This window comes from Staurois parvus, unplaced genomic scaffold, assembly GCF_062004578.1.
Source record: "Staurois parvus isolate SC_StPar_1 unplaced genomic scaffold, SC_StPar_1.0 ptg000006l, whole genome shotgun sequence".
Classification (NCBI taxonomy): Eukaryota; Metazoa; Chordata; class Amphibia; order Anura; family Ranidae; genus Staurois; species Staurois parvus.
The window spans coordinates 17,351,281-17,374,131 of record NW_028317802.1 but is presented as its reverse complement, the minus strand read 5'-3'; the positions used below and the strand labels follow the sequence as shown (position 1 = coordinate 17,374,131).

Here is a 22,851-nt window from a genome sequence, read left to right as displayed (position 1 = left end):
ACCTTTACCTGCCAATCAGATTTTACTTTACAGGACAAGGAGAGGTGATTGCTGATTGGCTTGCGAGGCATTACTGCACTTTACTTATTACTCTTTGTCGTATTCTCTAAGCCTTAATTAGTTCATAAGCTTACTAACACAAACTATTAAAAAAGTCTAGAAATCAAAACTGCTGAAATAAAAAAAAGTCAGTTTGATAAGGTATAAGTACAGATCCGCATAGTATTGCTGAAGATTCATATGTTATTTGTCTACCATAGTCACTGTTTAATGAAAATGTGTATAAACAGTATTCTGTATCCTCACCCTAAAACACTGTGCACTGACTCCATCTACAGGTCATCATCATATTGGCGTGTATTTTTTGCTTTCCATAAGGCTTAGGCATAAATGTTTAACATTGGCTGATCATCTAAAGTCATGTGGCTGTTGCATAGATAGATAGATAGACAGATCGACAGACAGATCGGCAGACAGACCAGCAACGCAAAATTCATTCATATACACATAACTAGTTCCTAATCATAAAAAGTAACCAGCTACAAACTATCATGACAGCACAGCCAAATAATTGTAAACAAAAAAAAGAAAAAATATTAAAGGTGACACTTTTTTGTTTTAATTAATGTTGTCAAGAGCTGTCCTACCAGCAAGAGTAATGTCCTTTACATAAGCTAAAGTTTTAATGTATGATATAGCAATGTGATCAAAACGACAATGTTGTACAGTACGGTAACTTACAGCACCCAATGAGAAGTCAGCTTTCATTAGTTCAATACAATAAGCTGCTAAAAGCTGGCTTGTTGTTATGGGAAACAGCAAATGTTGCTCTTTTTGCTCTGCGATCGTTTATGGCCATCTTAAACGATGGAGCAAATAAAAGCTATTCTGTAAATTATTTATGTGTACTTATTCTATTCCTGTTGCCATAAGTTGTACACATTTTAATAACCCTGCTTTTTTTTTTTTTGACTGACAGGCAAACATCTGCTAAATAATATATGCTCCAGACCCTCTGGCAGTGATAATGCTCATGATTTTTTTGCCTCGAGGAATGAACAGATTAAATTCAAACTCCATTTTCACACTGCTATTGCTGACACCTTGTTGATTTGCAGGCCCCTTGCTTATTGCTACAAACTCTCACCCTTAATGTTACAGCATTACACAGCAGTACTTCTGCTTCTACTTCAAAAAGTTTAAATTCACACCCAAAATGATTTTTAGTAAACACAGATGGCACATAGGGCACTCTAGAACCTTAACCCCCCCCCCACACACACACACACACACACACACACACACACACACTGTCTATAGGCCACAGCTCCCCTATCCTACATTTCATTTTAATTCCCTATCAAATAAAGATTTCTGGCTGACACTGCATTCATTTATTTAAAACATATTTAAAGCTAACAATATTTTCATTTTCTTTAAATAATTGAATTTTTTTTTTAGCATTTTTGATTGTATGAATAAAACAGGCACAATGTTTGTTTTATCTATGGTCAATTAACATGGCCTGGGTTACATATCAGTTTCCAAGTCATTAATTTGTGTTAATAGACTTCCTAACCACATGCACTTCATTATTCACATACATAATGCATTTAAGTTCAGGACAGGTCATAATGGAAAGGAAAAATAATGGGTTAAGAATCAAACTGGTTCATTAAGTTGATCTTTCCTAGGAAAAGGGTCACCGTGGTATTGGTACATAGGCAAGTCAGGAAAAAAGCACGTACATCCCTCTGCAAGTAGCTCGTAACAGGCAATATGTCATGTTAGTAAATTCTACTCACCTTATTTCTGTTAATGTGTTTAAAATAACTGTCCAGGCCCAAAGACAATCAAACAAGATGGTTTTCCTCCTCATTGCAATTCCTTGAATCTAGAGGATAACATAAGTACAGTTAAAAGACAAACTTTTTTTTTCCTGTGTTGACTATAAAATGAAATGTAGAATTATACAAAATATGTTTTGCTGACCACAATGACTAGTGAAGTTCTACAATTTATGTTGCTGCAGGGCTCCAGTCCTTGTATGTAAGGTGAATAAACATAAACCTATGTGGGTATTGTTCATGGTATTGACAGCCAAAAAAAAAAAAAAATGTGTCAGCTTTTCTGAACAAACTCAGCTATAATTGGTGATGAAATGAGTCAGCTATCTATATTCTTGAAAGACATCATAGAAGAACTTTGCCTCAATGCGGTTTTAGGAATGCATTTCCATGCTTGTTAGTAGAAGCTTTTCAAACAGCAGATCTCTCATGTCAAACTCCAAGTGATTCTCAGGGCTGCTGTTTAATCTCATTATTTTAATACCCCATCTGTTACATGGGAGTTTCATGCTCTGACACATGACCTCTTTAGGATTAAAAAATAATGTATCAGGAAAATTAAAAACAACACACACACACAGTGCCCCAGATGTGTTAGCAACTCCTAAGCCTGCGGTAGATCTGTTTTTGTATTCTTTGTGTTACCTATGTTGTCAATTATCCCTCTTCTATCCAATCACAAACTCCACCAGCACTAAGTTTCTAGATCTACTAACACCATTGCCATTGTGATCTATCTGAAAGTTCTGTTGGCACAGAGTGTCTGTAGCCTTGAGCACAGCAGCTAGAAGCAAGTCCCATTCATGCTACTTTCAACCATTTATATGAAGGGTGCTAGTAGCATGCTGTGCCTTTTGGCTTTAGAATAAAATAAACCAGCACACATATGGTCATTCCCCACATCCCTTGTGCAATTGAAATCAATAGAAACACAGTTTGCATCACTCTCATGTAAACACTGGGATAAACCAGACGGGGAGAATAAAATGGGAATGAACACATGCAGCCTCCATTGTGATCGCACATGCTGAAGGTTCTCGGTGATAAACGTGCATGAGGTTTAATCATGTAACGCTGCAAGATGTAGATGAATGGTGTACATAGGCAATGAAAAGCATGCACAATCTGACTATCTCCTTGTAGCATGCACTGAAATACACACATCTGCTGCTCTGCTAAACTATCCCTTGTCTTCCTGGAATTTTGTCATTCTTAGAAATTAAATATCACCATTTCAGCCAGTACAAGCTTACCTTAAATCTCATTATCATCCAATGCCTTCAATATTACTACTGTCTGATTTGTTTTGTTTTTGTTTTTTTATGTCCAGTATAAAACAGATTCTCTGTCTCTTAGAAGAATTACAGACACACACACAAAAAAAAATGCACAGCTTCTATCAATCGACTAAGTCATTTAGACTTGTAGATGAGCAAAACCTCACATTAACTTCCCAATGAAAACCTTTTTTTCCTTCTTTTTGTTCTCCACCCTTTAAGTCCTGCAGAGCTGTTCAGCCTGTCCCTAAAAACAAAACACAACACAACTGATCTTCTAAACCTGCCATCGATCGCTGCGGATTTCCAAAGTGAGAGAGAAAATGGTCACAGCTTCAGTGTTGCATGTTAGAGAGGAAAAATGGACAAAATGTACATCAGGCGATATAGGCTGCTAAGTGGTGACATTTAAGAAACGGCAGAGCCCTTACCTAGGATACGATTGATGCTCGGAAAGAGGGAGAGGAAGGAAAAAAAAAATCAGGAGTGGGAGAAAGAGAGGTGGTCGCTTGTAAAATCCAGTCTTGTGAAAGTGACTTGGAGAGAGCCAGGGAAAGCAGAGAGTGGCTGAGGCTGGGAGTTCTGCACGGCCCTGCCTCTCACTCATCCAGCAGCAGAAGCAATCACAAGCGCATCGCTAGCTCCCTCCTTGAGAATCAAACCTCCCCCCCCCCCTCTTAAATTCCTTCCTAGTTTGGAGATCACGGCTACAACAATGCTTTTTTTTTATTCTCTTTTTTTTTTTAATTTCAAGACAGTCCCGGGGTAAACCGGATGTGAAATAAGCTGTGACTTCATGCCAGGGAGAATTTATTTTAGAATGGAAGGTGGTACCAATCTCTCATCTATAGACCGATACGCCCATTTTTATAGGCAACATGATTTAACTTGTGCTGCTGTCGTCCTTTAATCCTTTGCGCTGGATGGGGGGGATCAAATCCTTTGACAGTCTGCAGCGTGCTTTATTGGCTGGGGGGAGGTGGTGGTGGGGGATTATTTAAGGACTGGGCATTTGACCATTTGATCTGTTTGACAGGACTCATTTTTAATGAACTGCTTCCTTGATGCTTTAGAGTGGGCAGAATCATCGTTCAGCGCCGTGAAAATCTTCTTGGAACTGTTGGATGTTCAAGTGGCCATGTATAGTTCAAAGTCCATGTAGACTCCAACTGAATAACAGTTTGTTAAACCAATAAAAAAAAGATGATTCTGGGCTCCCTTTTGCTTCTATTGCATAAATGGTGTTCCCTGATCCAATAACTAGTGAATCTAGCACCCAGGGGCGGACTGACAACTCATGGGGCCCCCGGGCAATAGGGGATCATGGGGCCCCTGCGTCCTTGCCAAAACTCAAAAAAGCCTATGAAAAAGGTACCAGGGGCATCTCATGGGGCCCCCTACTGACCTAGGTCCCTCGGGCAGTGCCCAAGTTTTCAAATGGTCAGTCCGCCCCTGCTAGCACCATTTAACTTTTGTATGAATTAAAGGAATTGTATTGTGTGTTATGAACAGCACTTCCTATCCCTTCTGAAGTTCACATTCATTTCCTCTAATACATCTTAGTGGATGCCAAATCAAGTCCCAAATCATATATAGGTGTCCGTTTATGACACAGAGAATAGCTGCGATTCAGAGGATCGCAGCTATTCTCAGGTCATTCACAGTTTATGACTCTCAGGAGATCAGTGGAGAACATGTTCAGCCGTTCACTGAAGATCTGTGTTCTCCCTCCAGATTCTCCAGCCCAGAGCTGGAGAATAGGAAGGGACCGCAAACTAAGCAGAGATAATTTACCTCTGTTTAGTAAACTGGTCTTTTACTGTAATCTCGCAAGATTATAGTAAAATCAGCCGTTTTCCAGCGTTTGGAGACCATTCTCCAGCGTTTGGAGACCGTTCTCCCTTCGTTCAGAGAACTGCTTCATAAACGGCATTCACAGGAGAACTGTGTTCTCCGAGAATGCCGGAGAACTGAGCAGCGATCATTTACCGCTGGTTCATAAACGGACACCATAGTACATAAGTCAAACCACGCTCCATGCGAATTAGTGAAATTGGGCTTCACCCATAATTGGATGCTGCACATAAATACATAAAAATTATCAATATTTCATATGACAGTGTTTCACCTTCAAGCTTAACTCCAGGCATACATAAAAGACATAAATCAGCAGCTCCACAATCATTAATGCTAATTAAATATATTTTTTTTATTAATATGTTGCACAAGCAAATGTAAGTACCTGAATTAGACCTGGTATCAGACTCTTGCAGTCCCTGTAAAGCAGAGCTCAGAAAGCAGCACATGGAGCCATTCAGGTGTTCTGTTGTTCATAGAGTTTGCTGATAGGAGGAGAGAACAAAGTTCTCTCCTCCTATCTTAACACAGAGATGAGTTAATCAGTGTGCTGCTTCCTTTTGCACTTGGGTGTAAGATAAGGATTCTTCCTCTGCCAGGCAGGACAGGACTGTGTAGCAAAGCTGTGTAAAACTCAGGACTGGGTGGACAGAAACATAAATCCTTTAGAAAGTAAGACAGCTTTTATATACAGTATGGGGCGTATTTACTAAAACTGGAGTGCACAAAATCAGGCTCAGCTCTGCATAGAAACCAATTACCTGCCAGGTTGTATTGTTAATGTTTAATTGAACAAGCTAAAGTTAGAAGCTGATTGGCTACAATGCACAGTTGCACCAGATTCTGAGTGCTCCAGTTTGAGTAAATCTCCCCTATGTTTTTCATCTGTGTGTTTTAGCTGTTTGCCTGGAGTTCAACTTTTATGATTACATACCCAGGCCAAAAAAATATGAATTTGTATTCCAACCCAAACCATTCAGATCTATGCCATCATTGATATTAAAATCTTTTACATACACAAAAGGTCAAATGAGCAAATTCTTTTTATTCTGACTGCCTCTTGATTCCCAAAACCATTGCTCTTAGTGGCCCCCTAATTAAAAGGCTTTAGATAGTGAGAAGTGGGGAGAAAAGCAGCTTAAATTCGAATCACTGAGAGTTCAGCAAAAAAAATTCTCAACTATGAATTTTAAAAGTTCATTCCTGGGCAGCACCTGTCATCAGTCCAAAACCTCCCTCTTCCCTTTTTACAGTTTCCCAGTACTTTTTTCCCCTCAACTTGTTCCTGAACTTGAGGCTGAAGCACACTTTTGCATAGTGCTGCACTGTGATAACGCATGTGTCAACACACTACCTAAATGTATGATAATGTATGTTGTGTTGCATTAGCATGTTCTGATGCCATTCCATTTTGAATGGTACCTACGATGCAAATGCGGTGCAGCAACCACTGCCATGCGTTATCGTGTGCTGTGTCATAAAAAAATTGTGCATGTCCAATTTTGGGTGCATTGGCAGTCCATTCATTTGAATGGGCTGCCTTAACACAACACTCATTAACACATGAAAAAATCATAAATGGACAAGTCAGAATGGTCCCTTAGATATTTCATCTTCCTAAGCTGGCCAAGGAAGGATCAAAATTTGTTTCAGAGAGTCTGGGTGAATTTTGATCCATCTATAGCCATTCCTGTTTGAGAGGAGTTGACCTAATGATCTTTTGAACAGGACTGTTGGAAAATTTGTTTGAGAATTCCCACTGTCTGAATACAATAGCACAGTGGGGGGGATTCCTTCACCCGCCTTAAATGTGTGGCTGGGGGAATCTTTTATTTTTTTTGATCGGCTGGCTGATAAAAAAAATAAAATGAAGATCATTTATGGCCAGCTTTAGCCAATATGAAGGATTCATCAGTTCTGATATTATCCTGCTGTCTTAAGAACTGGTAGGAGGGATCCATGGGGCATCCTACATCATTTTCTACAAATGTAGGGTGCCTTGCAGGGCTATATTTCTAATGAGCACTGTACTTACTGTAGGCAGGCTCTTGGGGCTGTGTGTGTATGTGTAGGTGAAAACAGGGGAGCAGACAACTCCCGTCTTACCTGGGACACACAAGTCCGAAGATGAATTGCACACAACAGCACCCATAACTCAGGAATATTTTGCATTGCACTCTTGTTTCTGTGTATCAATTTCTACTGTGCTCTCAGATCCAATGCCCCTCAAAGACAAGTATTAATTAGGGATCAGAAGTAAAACATCAATACTCTCATGGTTGTGAAGACTTTCCTTCCCCCAACTCTGGACAGCCTGAGTACCAGTCTTTTATGCTTTTACTGAATGGAGGGTAGAGTTGCAGTGCTGCACAGCACAAACAATGTACAAAGACGGCACAGGGATGGGAGGAGGGAAAGAGACTAAAGTGTCTGATCTGTACAGCTTGGCTCCTCTACCTCCTATTCAATGAGAGCAGCACATGGAGGGATATTGTAAACAGATTGCACAGAGGTGGCAGGGGGGAAACAAAATTAATGGGAGGTAGAAGAACCGGGCTGCATAGCCCAGATTATTCAGTTTGATCTTCTCCCCTCTATCTCTGTCCTGTCATTGCTGCAGAGCACTGCTATACCCCAGCTACTGTGCCCACCTCCCACTCAGACTGCTCTCCCTGTTCTCAGATCTTTGGCAACTGACCCAGAGCTATAGGGAGGACCAGCAGAGTTTACAGAACTAGGTACAGACAATGGAAACTGTTCTTTTTGTGAAACTCTCCTCCAAGCTCAGGCAGCAAAAGCATTGAGGTGACCAGTCCGCTACAGGGAACTTGAAGGGAAGACTGGAAGCTAGCTACATGGGGTATCCTACACAAGAAATGCTAAGGCTGGGTTCACACTGTTGCGCTGCTGGGCAGCACAGTGGCTAAATGGTTAGCACTTCCGCCTGGCAGTACTAGGGTTGTTGGTTCGAATCCCAACCACGGCACCACCTGCCTGGAGTTTGCATGTTCTCCATGTGTCTGCGTGGGTTTCCTCCGGGTACTCCGGTTTCCTCCCACATCCCAAAGACATGCTGGTAGGTGAATTGGCTCCTGTCTAAAATAGGCCCTAGTATGTGTATGTATGAATGTGAGTTAGGGACCTTAGATTGTACACTCCTTGAGGGTTAGGGACTGATGTGAATGTACAATATATATGTAAAGTGCTGCATAAATTGACAGTGCTATATAAGTACCTGAAATAAATAATAAATAAAGCATGCCAAAACCTGCATTAGGAGCATCATGGTGCCATTTATTCTTAATGCCACTCCAGTTCACCTTACCAACACATCTGTGTTGCAGTGCACAGCGGCACATGGTAACACACTACTGTGAATTGTGGTGCACTGCATTAAAAAAAGAAACATTGCTGCATGCATGTTTTTTGGTATGTTTTGCAGAATTAGGTAGCCTATTCAAATAAGGAAGCAGCGTTTATGGAATGCCTGTCAACACATGGAATAGAAGAAAAATGAGCAGACGCTTTGACTCCTGTGCTGGACGATGAACTCCACAGTAATTGTAACCACACATATGTAGCCTATAGGATGCACGCCTTGCTGCCCTCAACGGACCAGGGGAATCCAAATGAAATGCATACAAAGAAACAAACAGAGGGCACACAGGCCTAATGCATTACCTTAAAAATGGGTTTATTGTATAAAAAGTGATATGCTTCCTAGTTATCTTCTATAATGAACACCCCAGTCTCATCAAGCCTGACTTTGAAATCGTGCGACTTACAGTGAAGTCGCATGATTTCAAAGTTGGGTAAGATGCCGATTTCAGGTGCGATTTGCAGAACATCTGACACAAATGTCTATGCAAATCACACCAAAAGTAGTGCCTGTACTACTTTAGAAATCAGTGCGACTCCGACCAAGTCAAAACCGCACCTACATGTAGGGTGCGACTTGGAATGCGGTTTGCAAGATGCATAGCATGCAAACCACATGCCAAGTCACACCCAATGTGACCCGGGTGTTAACATTTTATCCTGCCCCCCACTAAAAGGAGAAGAAATATGGATATTGTTGTAGTCCATACCAGGAGAGAAGGGTAGGGTGAGTCATGTAGCCACCCAGGAACAGGAAATGTGGTGTTTCCAGGATTGCAAGGTCATAATTAAGCAACAAAAGCTTGAAATTAGAAACTATTGCAGCCACCACACCAAGGGCTAGTCAGCTGCAATATTTTACATTTCTGGGGGGGTGGGGGTGGATACACTTTAAAACTGTATGTGGTATTTTGGAATCATTACAGTTTTCAGGGGCAGTCTCAGGGACAGCTTAATTTCATTTCTGAATGTGGAATTGAATGTTTTTTCTTTTATAATTATCTTTGCCTATAGATAGCAGCAGAACCCCAACATGCATTTATTTGATTCCTATCAGTTAAAGTAGTTTTCTAGTAGTTGTAGTGACATTACATAACATGTATTAATTTATTCTCCAACGAGACAAGCAATTCAACACATTTGAGAGTTTAAACTTCATGTTGCAAACTCTAGTGTTCAAATGTATTCTGTTCAGAGTTATCTGCTAGAATCATAAACTCACCAGACAAATTGACTGCCACTAGTATAGATCAAATCAGTTAGTTCAGAAAGCACTCTACTAACTCATCAGTCTCCTCCCAAATTCCCTATTATATTGAATCTTTCCCACCTTCCCAGACTCAGGGGTATAGATAAGGGGGGGGGGGGTCAGAAGGGTTTAAGCCCCCCAGAGTGTCCTGTCCAGGCGCAAGTGCTGCTGCAGGGTTTGTCAACAGTGCACAAGGACAGCACTGGGGAGGTGCATGGGTAATTTATAGCTATCCCCAAGGCTTTTTTTTTTTTTTGGCCCACCAATGAGTAATCTAGTTTTCATAAGTAGGTGGTCGCCTTTCCTGACACTGCTTCTGTAGTTCCAGCCAGCAAAAGCCCTGCCAGTCTCAGTGGAGTGACATGTAGCTGCACTCCGTTTCTGCCAGTATTTTCCTGTTTTGCATCAGTAGCAGGCACTCCCCCAATGACTGTGTTCCAGCATTAGGACTGCAGGGAAAACTGCTGCTTGTCAGCCTGGATAGTCACTGCACTGAAAGCCTGCCCTGCTTTGTAGTGTGCCCTCTATGTGCCGTTGAAGTGCAGGATAGGAGCTCTATACAAGATACTGTTTAATTGCTGGAGCACGTAACACTGTGCTACTGTGTAAAGGCTCCATGAACAGATGTATACTGACAGCTCTGTGACTGTGTTCACATATTTCTGTTCATGTATGCTCGCAGACACTGGCACAGTGTAACAGGCACCAGAAACTAACTACACAGATACAAACACTCCTCTCCCACAATTCAGAAGCAGTTATTATGCAGGTAGTGATGTCACTGCAGGCAGGAAACAGGGACATTGGGTGGGCTCAGTGCAGAGACTTTCCAGTCTGATCAGCAGCACTGAAGGACTCAGATGACCTAAATATCCTGCTGTTGGCAGTACCTGTAAAAATGTCTTCCCACGTAACCTACTCATCATACTACCTCAGCTACCTCTCATACCACCTCATCTACCTTCTCAATACCATCTCACCTACACCCCATACCACCTTGGCTAACCCCCAATAGCACCTCACCTACCCCTCATACCACCTCACCCATCCCTCATACTACTTCACCTTCCCCATACTATCTCACCTTCCTCTCATACCACCTCTCCTACCACCTAATCTACCTCCTTATACCATCTTACCTACCTCATACCACCTCATCTACTCCCCATACCACCTCACCTACCTCTCATACCTTCCTAATCACTTTGCCTCCGGGTCACCTACCTAACCCACCGGGGTAAACAACCACCACCCACCTTCCCCTCATTCAACTCTCTCCTATCAACTTAAGCCTTCCTCTCCAGTCAAAGCACCTTACACACACCTTATTCCACCCTGCTTGTCACACTGGAAATTTAGTAGTCACTGACCCATTTGGAAACAATTCACTCCCTATGTGGTTGGTAGTTTCTTTCATTTGCCCTTAAAGTGGAATTGCTGCCTAACCATAATTTTTCTCAAAAATGCCCCCTCCCCCCAACTTCCTACTAACCCCTGAACTCAAGCTTATTGAGCAGTTGCAAGGGGAACCATTTTGTGTCAGTCTTTCCATTTGAGAGAGCTGATCCCCTCCCAGGGAAAAAATTATCTATGGCCCCGCCTAGGCTATATCACCAATCAGTTTGAATTTTCTTTTCTCATTCCTTATATGCTCATTAGGGAAAAGAGGGTACTCGATGTGTAACCAGTATAAATATTTATTAGGAACACATTAAAATCAAGTGTAAAAGCTTGCATTCTATTGAGTAAAAGTGCATTGTATGGAAAGTGATTGCCTAGGATGGTTCAAGAGAAAAGGGGTCTGTTAGTTTTGTCTGTGACCAGGTAATCTGTTTCTCAAATGGTGACAGCATTTGATTAGTTAGGCTGCTCACCTTTCTGGCACTAAGATTCATTCCTTTACAGAGATGGCTGAATGGCTAAATTTTAGTGGTCATTTTTGTGGGGTGCATAGCTATCCCTTTATATTCAGGCGTGCTACTATCACAGAGCAAGCTTAACAAAGTGTCATTCCATCTGTCAAACGTCTTACTGTGCATTGGATGTGATCCTTCACAAATTAATTGAAAAAGCAATTGTGACTGCTTTTAATCCCCTGATTTTGCTGAAAAAAAACCATGTCATTGACATTGCCATGTGAATTTTCTCCACTGGGTTATCATCTTACAATATCTATGAAAGAGATTTAGAGAGAGGAGTTTCCTTATTATCTCTCCTTCCCTCTTCCTAGAAATGTTGCCCAGATCACATAAAAAGGACAGGATAAGACTGAAGAGGACATGCACATGGCTATATCCAATTTTTTTTTTCTAACCAGCTTCAGACCTTTTTGCATTTGTTCTGCTGTGATGGTGGAATGATTTCTGCATAAATGTTCAGGTCTTTTTCAACAAAGATATTATTCTATAAGCATATACAATTTTAGGTGGTTTAGCCTGATAAACATATGATGAAGGTTTTCACAAAAATTGGATGTTCACTCTATGGTGTCCGTTTATGAACCAGCAGTAATAGATCGCTGCTCAGTTCTCCAGGATTCTCGGAGAACACAGTTATCCTGTGAATGCCATTTATGAAGCATATGTAGATCAGTTTTCCAAGCGAAGGAAGAACGGTCTCCAAACGCTGGAAAACTGCTGATTTTACTATAATCTCGTGAGATTACAGTAAAAGATCAGTTTACTAAACAGAGGTAAATTATCTCTGCTTAGTTTGCGGTCCCTCCGATTCTCCAGCTCTGGGCTGGAGAATCTGGAGGGAGAACACATCTCCAGTGAAGGGCTAAACATGTTTTCTTGAGTGTTATAAACTGTGAATGACCAGAGAATAGCTGCGATCCTCTGAATCGCAGCTATTCTCTGTGTCATAAAAGGACACCTTTGTTTGAATAGGGCTTGAAACATGTTGGTGTGTGATTAACCCTAATGTTGCCTCAGCACCTAACTCTTCTGTATAAGCCTTCTTCCAGTTCACCTTCTGGCACCCGTTTTCAAAAGTGTGTGTGTAACATTTAAATTACACAAGTGTAATTTTTGCAGTGGAGGCCATTCTGGATCTCCATGTTTAAAGAGACTGACATTCTTTTCCATCTCTTCAAGGCTAGAAGAGCTCTTCCATTGTTTAAGAATTTATCCAGACCACACAATGGAAGTCTTTCTGTGAAAACACTTTTAATTTGGTAATCGTAATGATTACTTAGGGTCCTAAAATCATTTAACAGAATGTCTCTCTATCCATGCCTTTCTTGTATGTGATACACATCTGCAGTCTAGGTTTTGAGTAAAGCTGTATACTATTTTCATAACTCTGTCTATATTAAGCATAGCTTTAATAACTGTGTGAGAAAGTAAAGATTATTTTAAGACTAAACATGCTTAAAATTATGAGGTGGCAAAGATGGACTGGACATATTTTTCTTTGAGAGAAAGCTACAAATAAGAAAGACTTTATGATCAGTCCATATCAAATTGAAACATAATTCTGTATAACAGGGCTTGAAATTTCCACTCGCCTGCTCGCCAATGGCGAGTGGAAATTATGGTGGGGGCAAGTGTGTCCCCCAGGGCCGTCTTTCTGAGCAGGCTCGGAGCTCAGGCCAGATCTGTCATTGGAACTGGGAGCTGTCAGACTGCTCAATAGCTGAGCACAGTGAAAGCAAAGGAAGGAGTGTGTGCTGTGCTCTCTGCCTCCCCCTAGAGGGCAGTACCCAGCTCTGTGAGTGAACAACGAAGTACTGCAACTTTTTATGGGGGTGGTGTTGTGTGTGTACATGTTTGTGTGTGTCTGTGTATGCATGTACATGCGTCTGCGTGTATGTACATGCATGTGTGTGTATGTGTGTGTACGTACATGTGTCTGTGTGTACATGTGTGTGTATGTACATGTGTCTGTGCATGTGTATTTCTGTGTATGTACATGTATCTGTGTGTATGCGTATCTGTACGTGCCTGTGTGTGTATACATGTGTCTGTGTGTACATGTGTCTCTGTGCATGTGTACATGTTTCTGTGTGTGTATGTACATGTGTTTCTGTATGTGTGTGTGTATGTACATGTCTGTGTGTGTGTGTGTACAGGTGTCTCTGTTTGTGTGTGTTTGTTGGTGGCGAGTAACTCTTAAGGCCTGGCTAGTAGCTCAGGACTTGAAATTTTAATCCCTGCTGTATAAAATGTTTGTTGTCTGAATACAATATATGGTAATTCTGAAAGATATATATAACTAGGAAATTGACATCATGGAAGGGTCTCCCACCCCTTAACCCTTGTGATTAGGTGAGGGCTCATGGCATACTAGAAGGTCCACAAAAAGAAACTGCATCAGCAGTCTGGTTCTCTTCTTTACCATCAAAGAACATCAGTCAAGTTTTATTTTTTCAGATCAAACACTGATCTATATTATGCCCATTAATGGAACTTTGCTATAACTCACAGAATCCAGGACTTTGCGTACTTTCATTCTTGATCCCTTTTTTTGGTATTATAGTCTTTTTTTCATTTGTAATATTTTATGTACACCATTTTGCCTTTTTTTCTTATTAAGGGATATTTAAAATATTTAAAATGATCTTGAATGCACTAAACCACTTAAGATTGCCTGTCTTTTTGAAGAGTGCTACTAGATTGTAAATCTCTGGAATATTCCTGTTTGCCTTTACACTGTGTTTTACAGACATTGTATAAAAGTTGTAATTGTTATAGCAGCTATTGTGAATGGTTAGTATTTTTGATAAAACACTTGGTGGCAACTATGTTGTGTGTAAATTCCATATGTCACCTTTGGATCTGGTCCCTCAGAAAGAGTGAGTCTCTTTCCGCGTCATTCATCATTTTTCGTTCCCATCAAGAGGCTCAATTAATGAGAGATGGATAATGGACTGTCTTTAATCTCATATCCTTCTTTTGACAATGCTCTTTTACTCTTAAGGCATTTGGTTGCGGGGCTCTTTTTGGTATATCTAACTTTTGCCAATGTATCCCTTGGGTTTTAGTTTGTTAGGTTTTCATTGTAATAACTTATTTTATTATGATAGATGTCTCTTGATAGTTTTCTCTGTTTTGTTTTTATTTCAAAACTTTTTTCCTTCTTTTGGTAATGGGTAATCCAACAGCAATTTGGTTATGGGGAATCTCATACTGGACAATGTTTTATTCATTGACCCACCTGATTTTTTTCTGTTTTATCCTAATTTGATTTCTGTCTTTTGAGATTTTTTTTGATTTATTTAGAATTCTGTTGGCTAAAGAAAAAAATATTGTTTTCCACATCTCTTGGATGTTTGAGAATTATTGTCGACCATTAAATTTAGACTTCTGCTAGAAAAAAAAATCAGATCAGGTCAGTGATATTCAGTCCTTTTGGGTCTTTTATATTTCTCTTCTAGGGCCATGTTCTTGAGCACTTCAATGGCTGACCATATGGCAATCTGTATTCACTGAAACAGATGTTTTACTGACACTTCCAGTTTAATTGCTTTTGGGACTTTTTGTCATAGGTGACTGAAAGATGGCATTCATCATGCAAATCCCTGAAGTTAAAAAGAATATGGTATTACTAGAGTTTTTCCTTGTGGTGGTTTAATTTGTGATGTGGTGAGACTTTTTGCAGAACAAATTATTCTTGCTTCATTCAGATAATTAATGTATTATCTATTCAGTTTTTGTTCATATTCAAAGTCTGATTTTAAACTCCTTAGATTTGTTTTCTTGGTTTGCATTGAATTAAATGTTTGGCTGATGTTTTCTTATGTTCCAAGTGCTGCTAACAATTTTTCCGATGCTCTGTTCCATTTACAAGATTTCGGTAGTAAATTCTGATAACGACAAAGAAGGTTCTCCATGACCGGAGCTCCTTTGGAAATTGATCTGTAATTATTTGCACAATAAGATATGAGTTGAGTATAGAATCACCTGGGACAGATGGAGTTAGTATTTCCTCTCATAGCCTTAATTTTATTTTGTTAATGAAACTGTTGCCCTCTCTTTTATTTCTTCTCTTCTTTTTGGTTCCTTCTTGGTCCTTCTTTTATTCATAAGAATTATGTATTTATCAATAATCTGGCCTTACCATATATTTGAATAATTCATGCTGGTGGAAATAATATTGGTAAAGTTCATACAGTTTAATTCTTAGCGAGGGATTTTCCCTTTTTGAAATGTATTTTTTCAAATGCGACTTTGGTATTTTCTGAAATAATTCCTACAATGTAGATTGCTGTAGCTTCCAAGTCATCACCTTTTAATGTCAACAAAACTAGGAGGCATGTAAGCAGGACATTGTCAATCAATATGTGATCTTTGGGTGTTTTATCTTATAGACACATTGGGGTTGATTTACTAAAACTGGAGAGCACAAAATCTGGTGCAGCTCTGCATGGAAACCAATCAGCTTCCAGCTTTTTGTCAAAGCTTAAAATGGTATTAAACTCTCATTTATTATTTTTACCTATATGTAAGCATAGAACAAATCTTATCTGTAGGTAAAATGAATATCTGCTAAATGTGCACCCTTTAGGAGATATTATTCTAGTGAGCTGCAGATGGTAATATCACTGGCACATGTGCTCTGAAGTTATAGCATACCCGTGCCGTTTCTCCAAAGCTGCGTGCTGCGGCCGAGACTCTCCCACGCATGTGCAGGAATGACATCATCGCGGCTCAGCCAATCAAGTGTCACAGCCTGCGAACCCGGAAAGTAGACCGTGTGAAGATGGAAGCCTTTGCAGCAGTGACAGAGCACCTTGGAGGGCTTCATTTTAAGGAAATTCCTTTATAATGTGCTAGTATGCAATGCATACTAGCACAATGTGCCTTTTGCCTTGCAGGGGAAAACATTTTTTTTTTGGTTGGATTTACTACCACTTTAATTGAATGAGCTGAAGTTGGCTACCATGCACAGCTGCACCAGATTTTGCACTTTCCAGTTTTAGTAAATCAACGCCATGACCTGAAGAGATTCCTACTTGAACTTTATAGTGATAATATGGTCCACATATCTGAAGGTGGTTTGGATATTTTTAACCTTGGTTTTAATATTATGAATAAAAAGCTCATGGGTTTTTTGTGGGGGGGGGTACGATAGTCCAGTCCTGAGCTGAAGTGTCTATTGGGGATGGTTATTCAGCTTAAATCTGAATGGACTTTGTTGGTGTTACATATTTGTTTATTTAGGCTGTCCCGAGCTGCAACAGCTTGGCCTATAAGTTGATGGTTATGTTTGATATTTATTAATATTTTTAATAATAATAATAATAATAATAACCCTTTAATAAGTACTGAGGCCTTCTACATCCCAATGTTTTTTGTAAGTGTGTCTTTACTTCTTGTTAATAGTATTCTTTCCTGTATAATGCTTGGAACAGCACTAGACAAACTCAAATGCACAGGAGGGATACACACACACACTGAAAGCAAAGTCTCAGCACATCCCTTTACATGATTTTTTGACAGTACTGGGACAGGTCCACCCAGTACCCAGGGCCAGAATGAGGAACTTCACTCCCTCCACCACAACTAATGCATGTTGTAGAATTGGTGTACCGCCCTACATTCATTCTCTGACCCCTTGCTCTGTTGCGCCCATCCTGCCCACCCCTTTTCCTTGCCTCGATTAAGACACATACAGCCTTGTCTGTTGCCTCCACACCATACATATTTTCTACAGTCCATGCTTTTTCAGCAGGTCCTAACAATGCTTCTCCTATATAGATACAATGTAGTTTTGTTTCTCTAGAAGAGGAGGTATGATACTAGCAGGATCACCAGGTAAAATGAACTAAACTGATAAATGAATAGATTTAAAAAAGAAAAATAGTGCACCTACAACAGCTAAGGACTGATAAGTTGCAATATATTACATTTTTTGTTTTTGGGTTTAGAAATGCTTTAATCCAACCAAAAAATAAATTATTATCTTATTATATTTGTAGTTGAAAATTAAGGATACAATAAAAATTTTCTGTTGGTTTCTGAAAATAGGGAACTAATGCACCTACCTCAACTAAGAACAGATAAGATGCAAAATAAAACATTTTTGCTTTTGGTGTTAGATACAGTATGCTTTAATGAAGACCTAAGAACATGAAGTGAGCACACAAGATAACATACACCACCACTGAAGCAAAGTTTGTTTAAAATCCATGATCTCTTACTATACTCTCCAAAAGACAGATCATAGAAATTATAGTATGATTGCACTCAGTCCATTCTTTTAAAACATGCACTTTGCATGGGAATTTTCTCCAGCACTTGAATGAGTTGAGGTGAAGCTTTGCTGACTTCCATCATCAGAGTCATGTGCAAACAAATACACTGTTGTTTTCCTCACAAGTGATTGGGAATCTTTGCAAAGTGAAATTTCACCACATCCACCAAGCTCTTGAGAAAATTATCTTGCAATGTGCAACTTCCCTTGCAAAGTAAACAGTCTACTTGCCTTTAGTAAATCAAACCCAGAGGATGATTGCTCACCAAAGGAAGTTTGGGTGAATATTGGGAACATATTGAGTGAGTTCAGTGATAAATATGCCCCATAGTTTATGTTCATGAAAGTGCACACACAAAAGATGGAGGATATTGTGCAGGTTATCCAGGGCCTACTGCTTCTAAAGTAAAACATCCATACTGTCCTATATTGTTCTTTCACAGTACTACTGCCAGAATGTGTTTATCAGGTTCTTTAGAACTACAAGTGGTACCATGCCTTCATTTTAAAGCAGTTTCATGTTCCACCACTAGTTCTACCAACTATCAATCTGTGGTTTGACAGCTATCATAGAATTACAAGTATCAACATTCACTGTAAAAAAGGAATCTGTTGCAGCTATTAATATATACTGTAATGGGAGTTACCTGAAGCCATGGCTTCTTTCAATCTGTTGGGTGACCCTAACTACAGCTAGGAACAGTGAGACATAAGAACTAAAGGTGCTGTGGTTCTCCAAGGCTAAGTATATGTCTATTACTGGAAACACTGCGGCTGGCAGTTCTATGCCACACATCAATCCTTCTCCACCATCTGATTAATGGTGATGTAGAACTATGTATCCCAACATGCCCTACAATGGGTAGACTGCAACCGTCTAGATTTAAATGCACTGCCTTCATGTTTGCATTATGCCACACATAATATGCATTACAACATGTGTATTTGTTAAATGGACCTGACTAGTGTGAATGGGCCCTACCGCACAGGCATTGGTAGTAGACGTCATAACTGCACTAAAATAGAGTGAAGTTGATCACTAGCCTTAATTAATATGTCTACCTGACATGAACAACTGTAAAGACAGAGAGACACTTATTTGCCATATCTTATAATTCTGAAATTTGTGGCGGTGTGCATCTAGTTGCAGTCTGTTGCTCCTCCCCACATGGAAGCAAAATATATTTGAAATATGTTTTAAAAATATTCTTACAAAATATATTGGCATATATTTGAAATGCTATAATTCTGGCCATGTTCAATATATATATATATATATATATATAAACTGTATGTTGAAATGCATTTTATTACAAAATATATGAAAAATATGTTTAAAAATACATTTCAAATATACTGTATGTCTTTAAAAATACAAATCTACATTTTTGGAATGCATTTACAAATATATGTAAAAATATGTTAAAATTACTTTTTTATATGTTAAAAAAATCTGAACCCCTTCCTGCCCAGTGTTAACTCTGTGATGTGTGTGTTTCACATTATGTACTGTGTGCTGTTTTACTGTGTAAGCATGCTGCTTTGTATTTCTCTGCTGGTGCTGACAGGGGAGAGATGTGTATTGTTTACATACAGACCTCTCCCTTGTCAGTGTTCCTTGGTGATCGCCGGGTGATGGCAGGGGATCTCTGGCCGGGACCCGATAATTTTACAACTGTAGCTGCCAATGGTGGTGCGGGTAGGGCGGCGTGCGTCCCCTACCTGGAAATACAAAAATACGTATATATACGTGATTTTGTGCAGCCCTGCCACCCTGTAGCAGTATTCTGCTATAGGGCAGTCGGGAAGTGGTTAAAATATGCTATAAACAAGTAAACATTCATCATTTTGCATAGTAGAATAGGGACTGGCCAGAGAAGAAATACTTTGATGCAGTTGGCCAGCTGTAAAATGTATCGCAATGTATGTCAACCAAGAATCCCTATTTTTTTAAGCAAATGTTTGCTTGAAATATGTGCGGGTGTATAGCAGTGTGCATAGGGTTAATTCGGAATATTTATTTTCACAGTGAGGGGCCTCTAAACTGGGAGCTGTAGCTGTGGCCCCCATGAAAGCTAATGACAGGAACCTCAGCAAGGAAAAAATTGATTAGGCACCTGACCAACAATCTCCAATCTCCAGACCAGGGAAGGCATGAGATAGGGGTGAGAGTTCCAGGGGGAGCTGTGTTCAAGAACTCCATAAGGATTAGAGGAGTAAAGGGGTTAATAGAGGATCCCACTGCTTTCAGAGTTCTGGCCAGGTGTCTATCTGGTAACATGAAGAGATTAGTGATACCCCAAACTTAGGGTCTCATATGAGGGTCATACAAAGGGATGTTCAATGGCCACAGGGGAAGCAGTGGAAGAATGAGGTACATAAGGCTGCTAAAGGAGATTCAAGGACCACAGCATAAGCTAGGGTGGTTAGAAGGTTAATAGGTCCACGTGTGGGAGTTAATGTGTTATCTCCTCTGAGCCACATCCCAGGAGATTTTCCCTGCCCCACTCTGCTCTCATCCTCTCTTCTACAATGTATTCATTGGTCAGCCCAACCCTTCATGGTACTGGATTATAGGTACTGGTAGTGAGCTTCTTCTCTTTCCTAGTAATGATTACGTAAATGATCTCCCACTAGTAGGTGGAGTTTGAGAAATAGAGTCTTGCTGCCAGCCATTGTAATCCACGTGCCAGCATGAAATCATTGATTAATTTATTACTAAGAGAGAGGTGCAGTTCACTTCCCATGCCTGCAAATTTTAAAAATGTTGGGAAGTATGTTGTGGTCCTGGGATACATCCATGGGAAGCAGCCACCATGGGACAAATAACTAAACAGTGGGGGCTGTCCCTTTCAAATTTGCTAATTGAAATGTGGAAATTTATATATGATTGGAGGACTCAATTAGTTTGTTTTCCATTTCTACATATCAGTTTATATAATCTTTAACTCCTTCACGCCTAAGGGTAAAACAAATCTTAATGCCTAAGCACAATTTTGCTAATTTGACATGTGTTAGTAAAATGGTACATATCATCACAACTACTTTGTACATCCAGGTGAATTAAACCTTGTTTTTTTCAGGACAAATTGGGCTTTCATTTGGTGGTAAATGGTAATGGTTATCTTCTGATTTTTTTTTTTTATCAAAGGAAAACTGGCCTAAAATAGTAAACAAATGTGTTTCTTGTTACTACCATAACCTACCACCAAAGTACAACACAAAATAAATTTTCCAGCTCTTGACGATAACAGTGATACCATATATGTGTATGTTAGTTGTTGCTTGTACCCGTAGTACAGCCCAGAACCAATAATGAGCATTTTGTTTTTTTGTATTTTTTTTACCTAAAACACACGGACACTAACTGCCAATGAAACCAATTAAAAAAAAATCCTGACCTTTGACCCTGATCTCTTGACCTTGACCTTTGACCCTGATCTCTTGACCTTGACCTTTGACCCTGACCTTGACCTAAAACACTTAGCCTGGCACTGAACTAGATCAAACCTTGATATAGGTATTTTTTCTTTATTTTTTATTTTTTTCTTAATATTTATTTCCTTTTTTTTTTTGTTAACAAGCATTTTTTTTCTCTATGCTAGGAGTTAGAGAGATACAATGTATCTCTCTCCTCCATTCATAGAGAAAATAATAAAAAACAAGGGGGTGGGCTATACAGTGACTGATCACTGTGACAGCCAATCAGAGGCTATCATAGCGATCATGTGACCCGGAATCAGGAGTCCATTCTAATGATTGGGACCCTGGACTCTCAGTGACACCCCAATCTTTGTGCTGGGAGCACGCTGTGCAGCATGCTCCCAGCAGAAAGACAGGTACACAAATATGTGGCCCCATGGAAAAAAGCCCAGTTCTGTGAGGCTGCATATTTGTGTGACGTTGTCACAAAGGGGTTAAGCAGGTGCTTGGTAGCTACTTTAAAGGATTCAAGTTATATTTGGCTTGTTTACTATAGCAAGTTTAAATTTACTGCATTTTGTGACTTATGATGGGTTGCCAATTACAATTTTTGTTTACTGCATATTACTTTACTTTTAAGTGGTTTAGGTGCTTATTGTATACCAAGTCAAATAAATAACAAAGCAGCTATATAGCCTTGTTGAAATTCAATGTTTTGGAATCACACTGTTTTAGAACAAATGTATAGCATCATTACTAGTTGGAGCTGTCCATAGTGCTGACAGTAGGAATTCAACCGTGCATATGCACATAGAAAACGGATGGGCAGTTTAAAGAACAATTTAGCGCTACTGCATGTGATTACACTCCAACTTCTGCTGTGTCAACGTACAACTCATAAGGTTAATAGCTTTCAGAATTGGTTCACCTTTTTTCTGCTTAAACCAAAACTACAAACACATTGGTTATGGCTTTCCTTTGGATATAAGCTCACAAAAAGGACTTGAGTATGCAATCAAAATTGAACACAAATGTCACTTTATTTGCTATTGTTGATTATAATGGGTTTTGATTTGCTGATGTGAAAGCTCAAGTCAACATGGGTATGTTAGTGCATGAGCTCTAGTTTCCGTTTTGCATTTCATGTTATGCTTAAAGAAGAAAGCAAATAGATTTGAACATAAAGGACAATGTAAAATAAAAGACAACAGCATCCTGGCTCCTAGCTTTCCAGTAATTAGGGCAGTATATCATCTTCATTGAAAGAGTACTTAACAGAAATAATGGTGGAGGTATGATGGAAAGAAAAGCCGAAACACTACTTGCACACTTGTCAAATGAGAATTGTGCTACTCAGCTCAAGAGCCATTAATACATAGCTTCTTTCAGAGCTAATTGCCCAGACATATTATGAATGTGGCTATAGGCATGGTAATTAAATATACAGTATATACAGTGGTTTTTTTTTCCCGGTGTAGCTAATGTCGGTTTTTGTATTGTTACCAGGTTTCTTGTAATACCCTTCACATCAACATTCATACTGGTGGAGGGAGGGCTAGCATTTTGGGCAATTCAGACTCTGCTTGAAAGTACAAGTACACACTTGAAGGAAGAAGGACAT

General features: G+C 39.6%; 1 protein-coding gene across 1 annotated transcript in view; it reads right to left on the bottom strand.

The window, feature by feature from the left end:
• GABRA1 (gamma-aminobutyric acid type A receptor subunit alpha1) overlaps positions 1-3,874 on the bottom strand; it is a 185,187-nt gene extending 181,313 nt beyond the window's left edge. The window contains exons 1-2 of the mRNA XM_089663299.1: positions 3,556-3,874; positions 1,806-1,894 (exon numbers count right to left, since the gene is read on the bottom strand). Coding sequence (XP_089519425.1) covers positions 1,806-1,879 — 74 coding nt within the window. The 5' untranslated portion in view covers positions 1,880-1,894; positions 3,556-3,874. The remainder of the gene's footprint in view (positions 1-1,805; positions 1,895-3,555) is intronic.
• Positions 3,875-22,851: the final 18,977 nt, after the last annotated feature.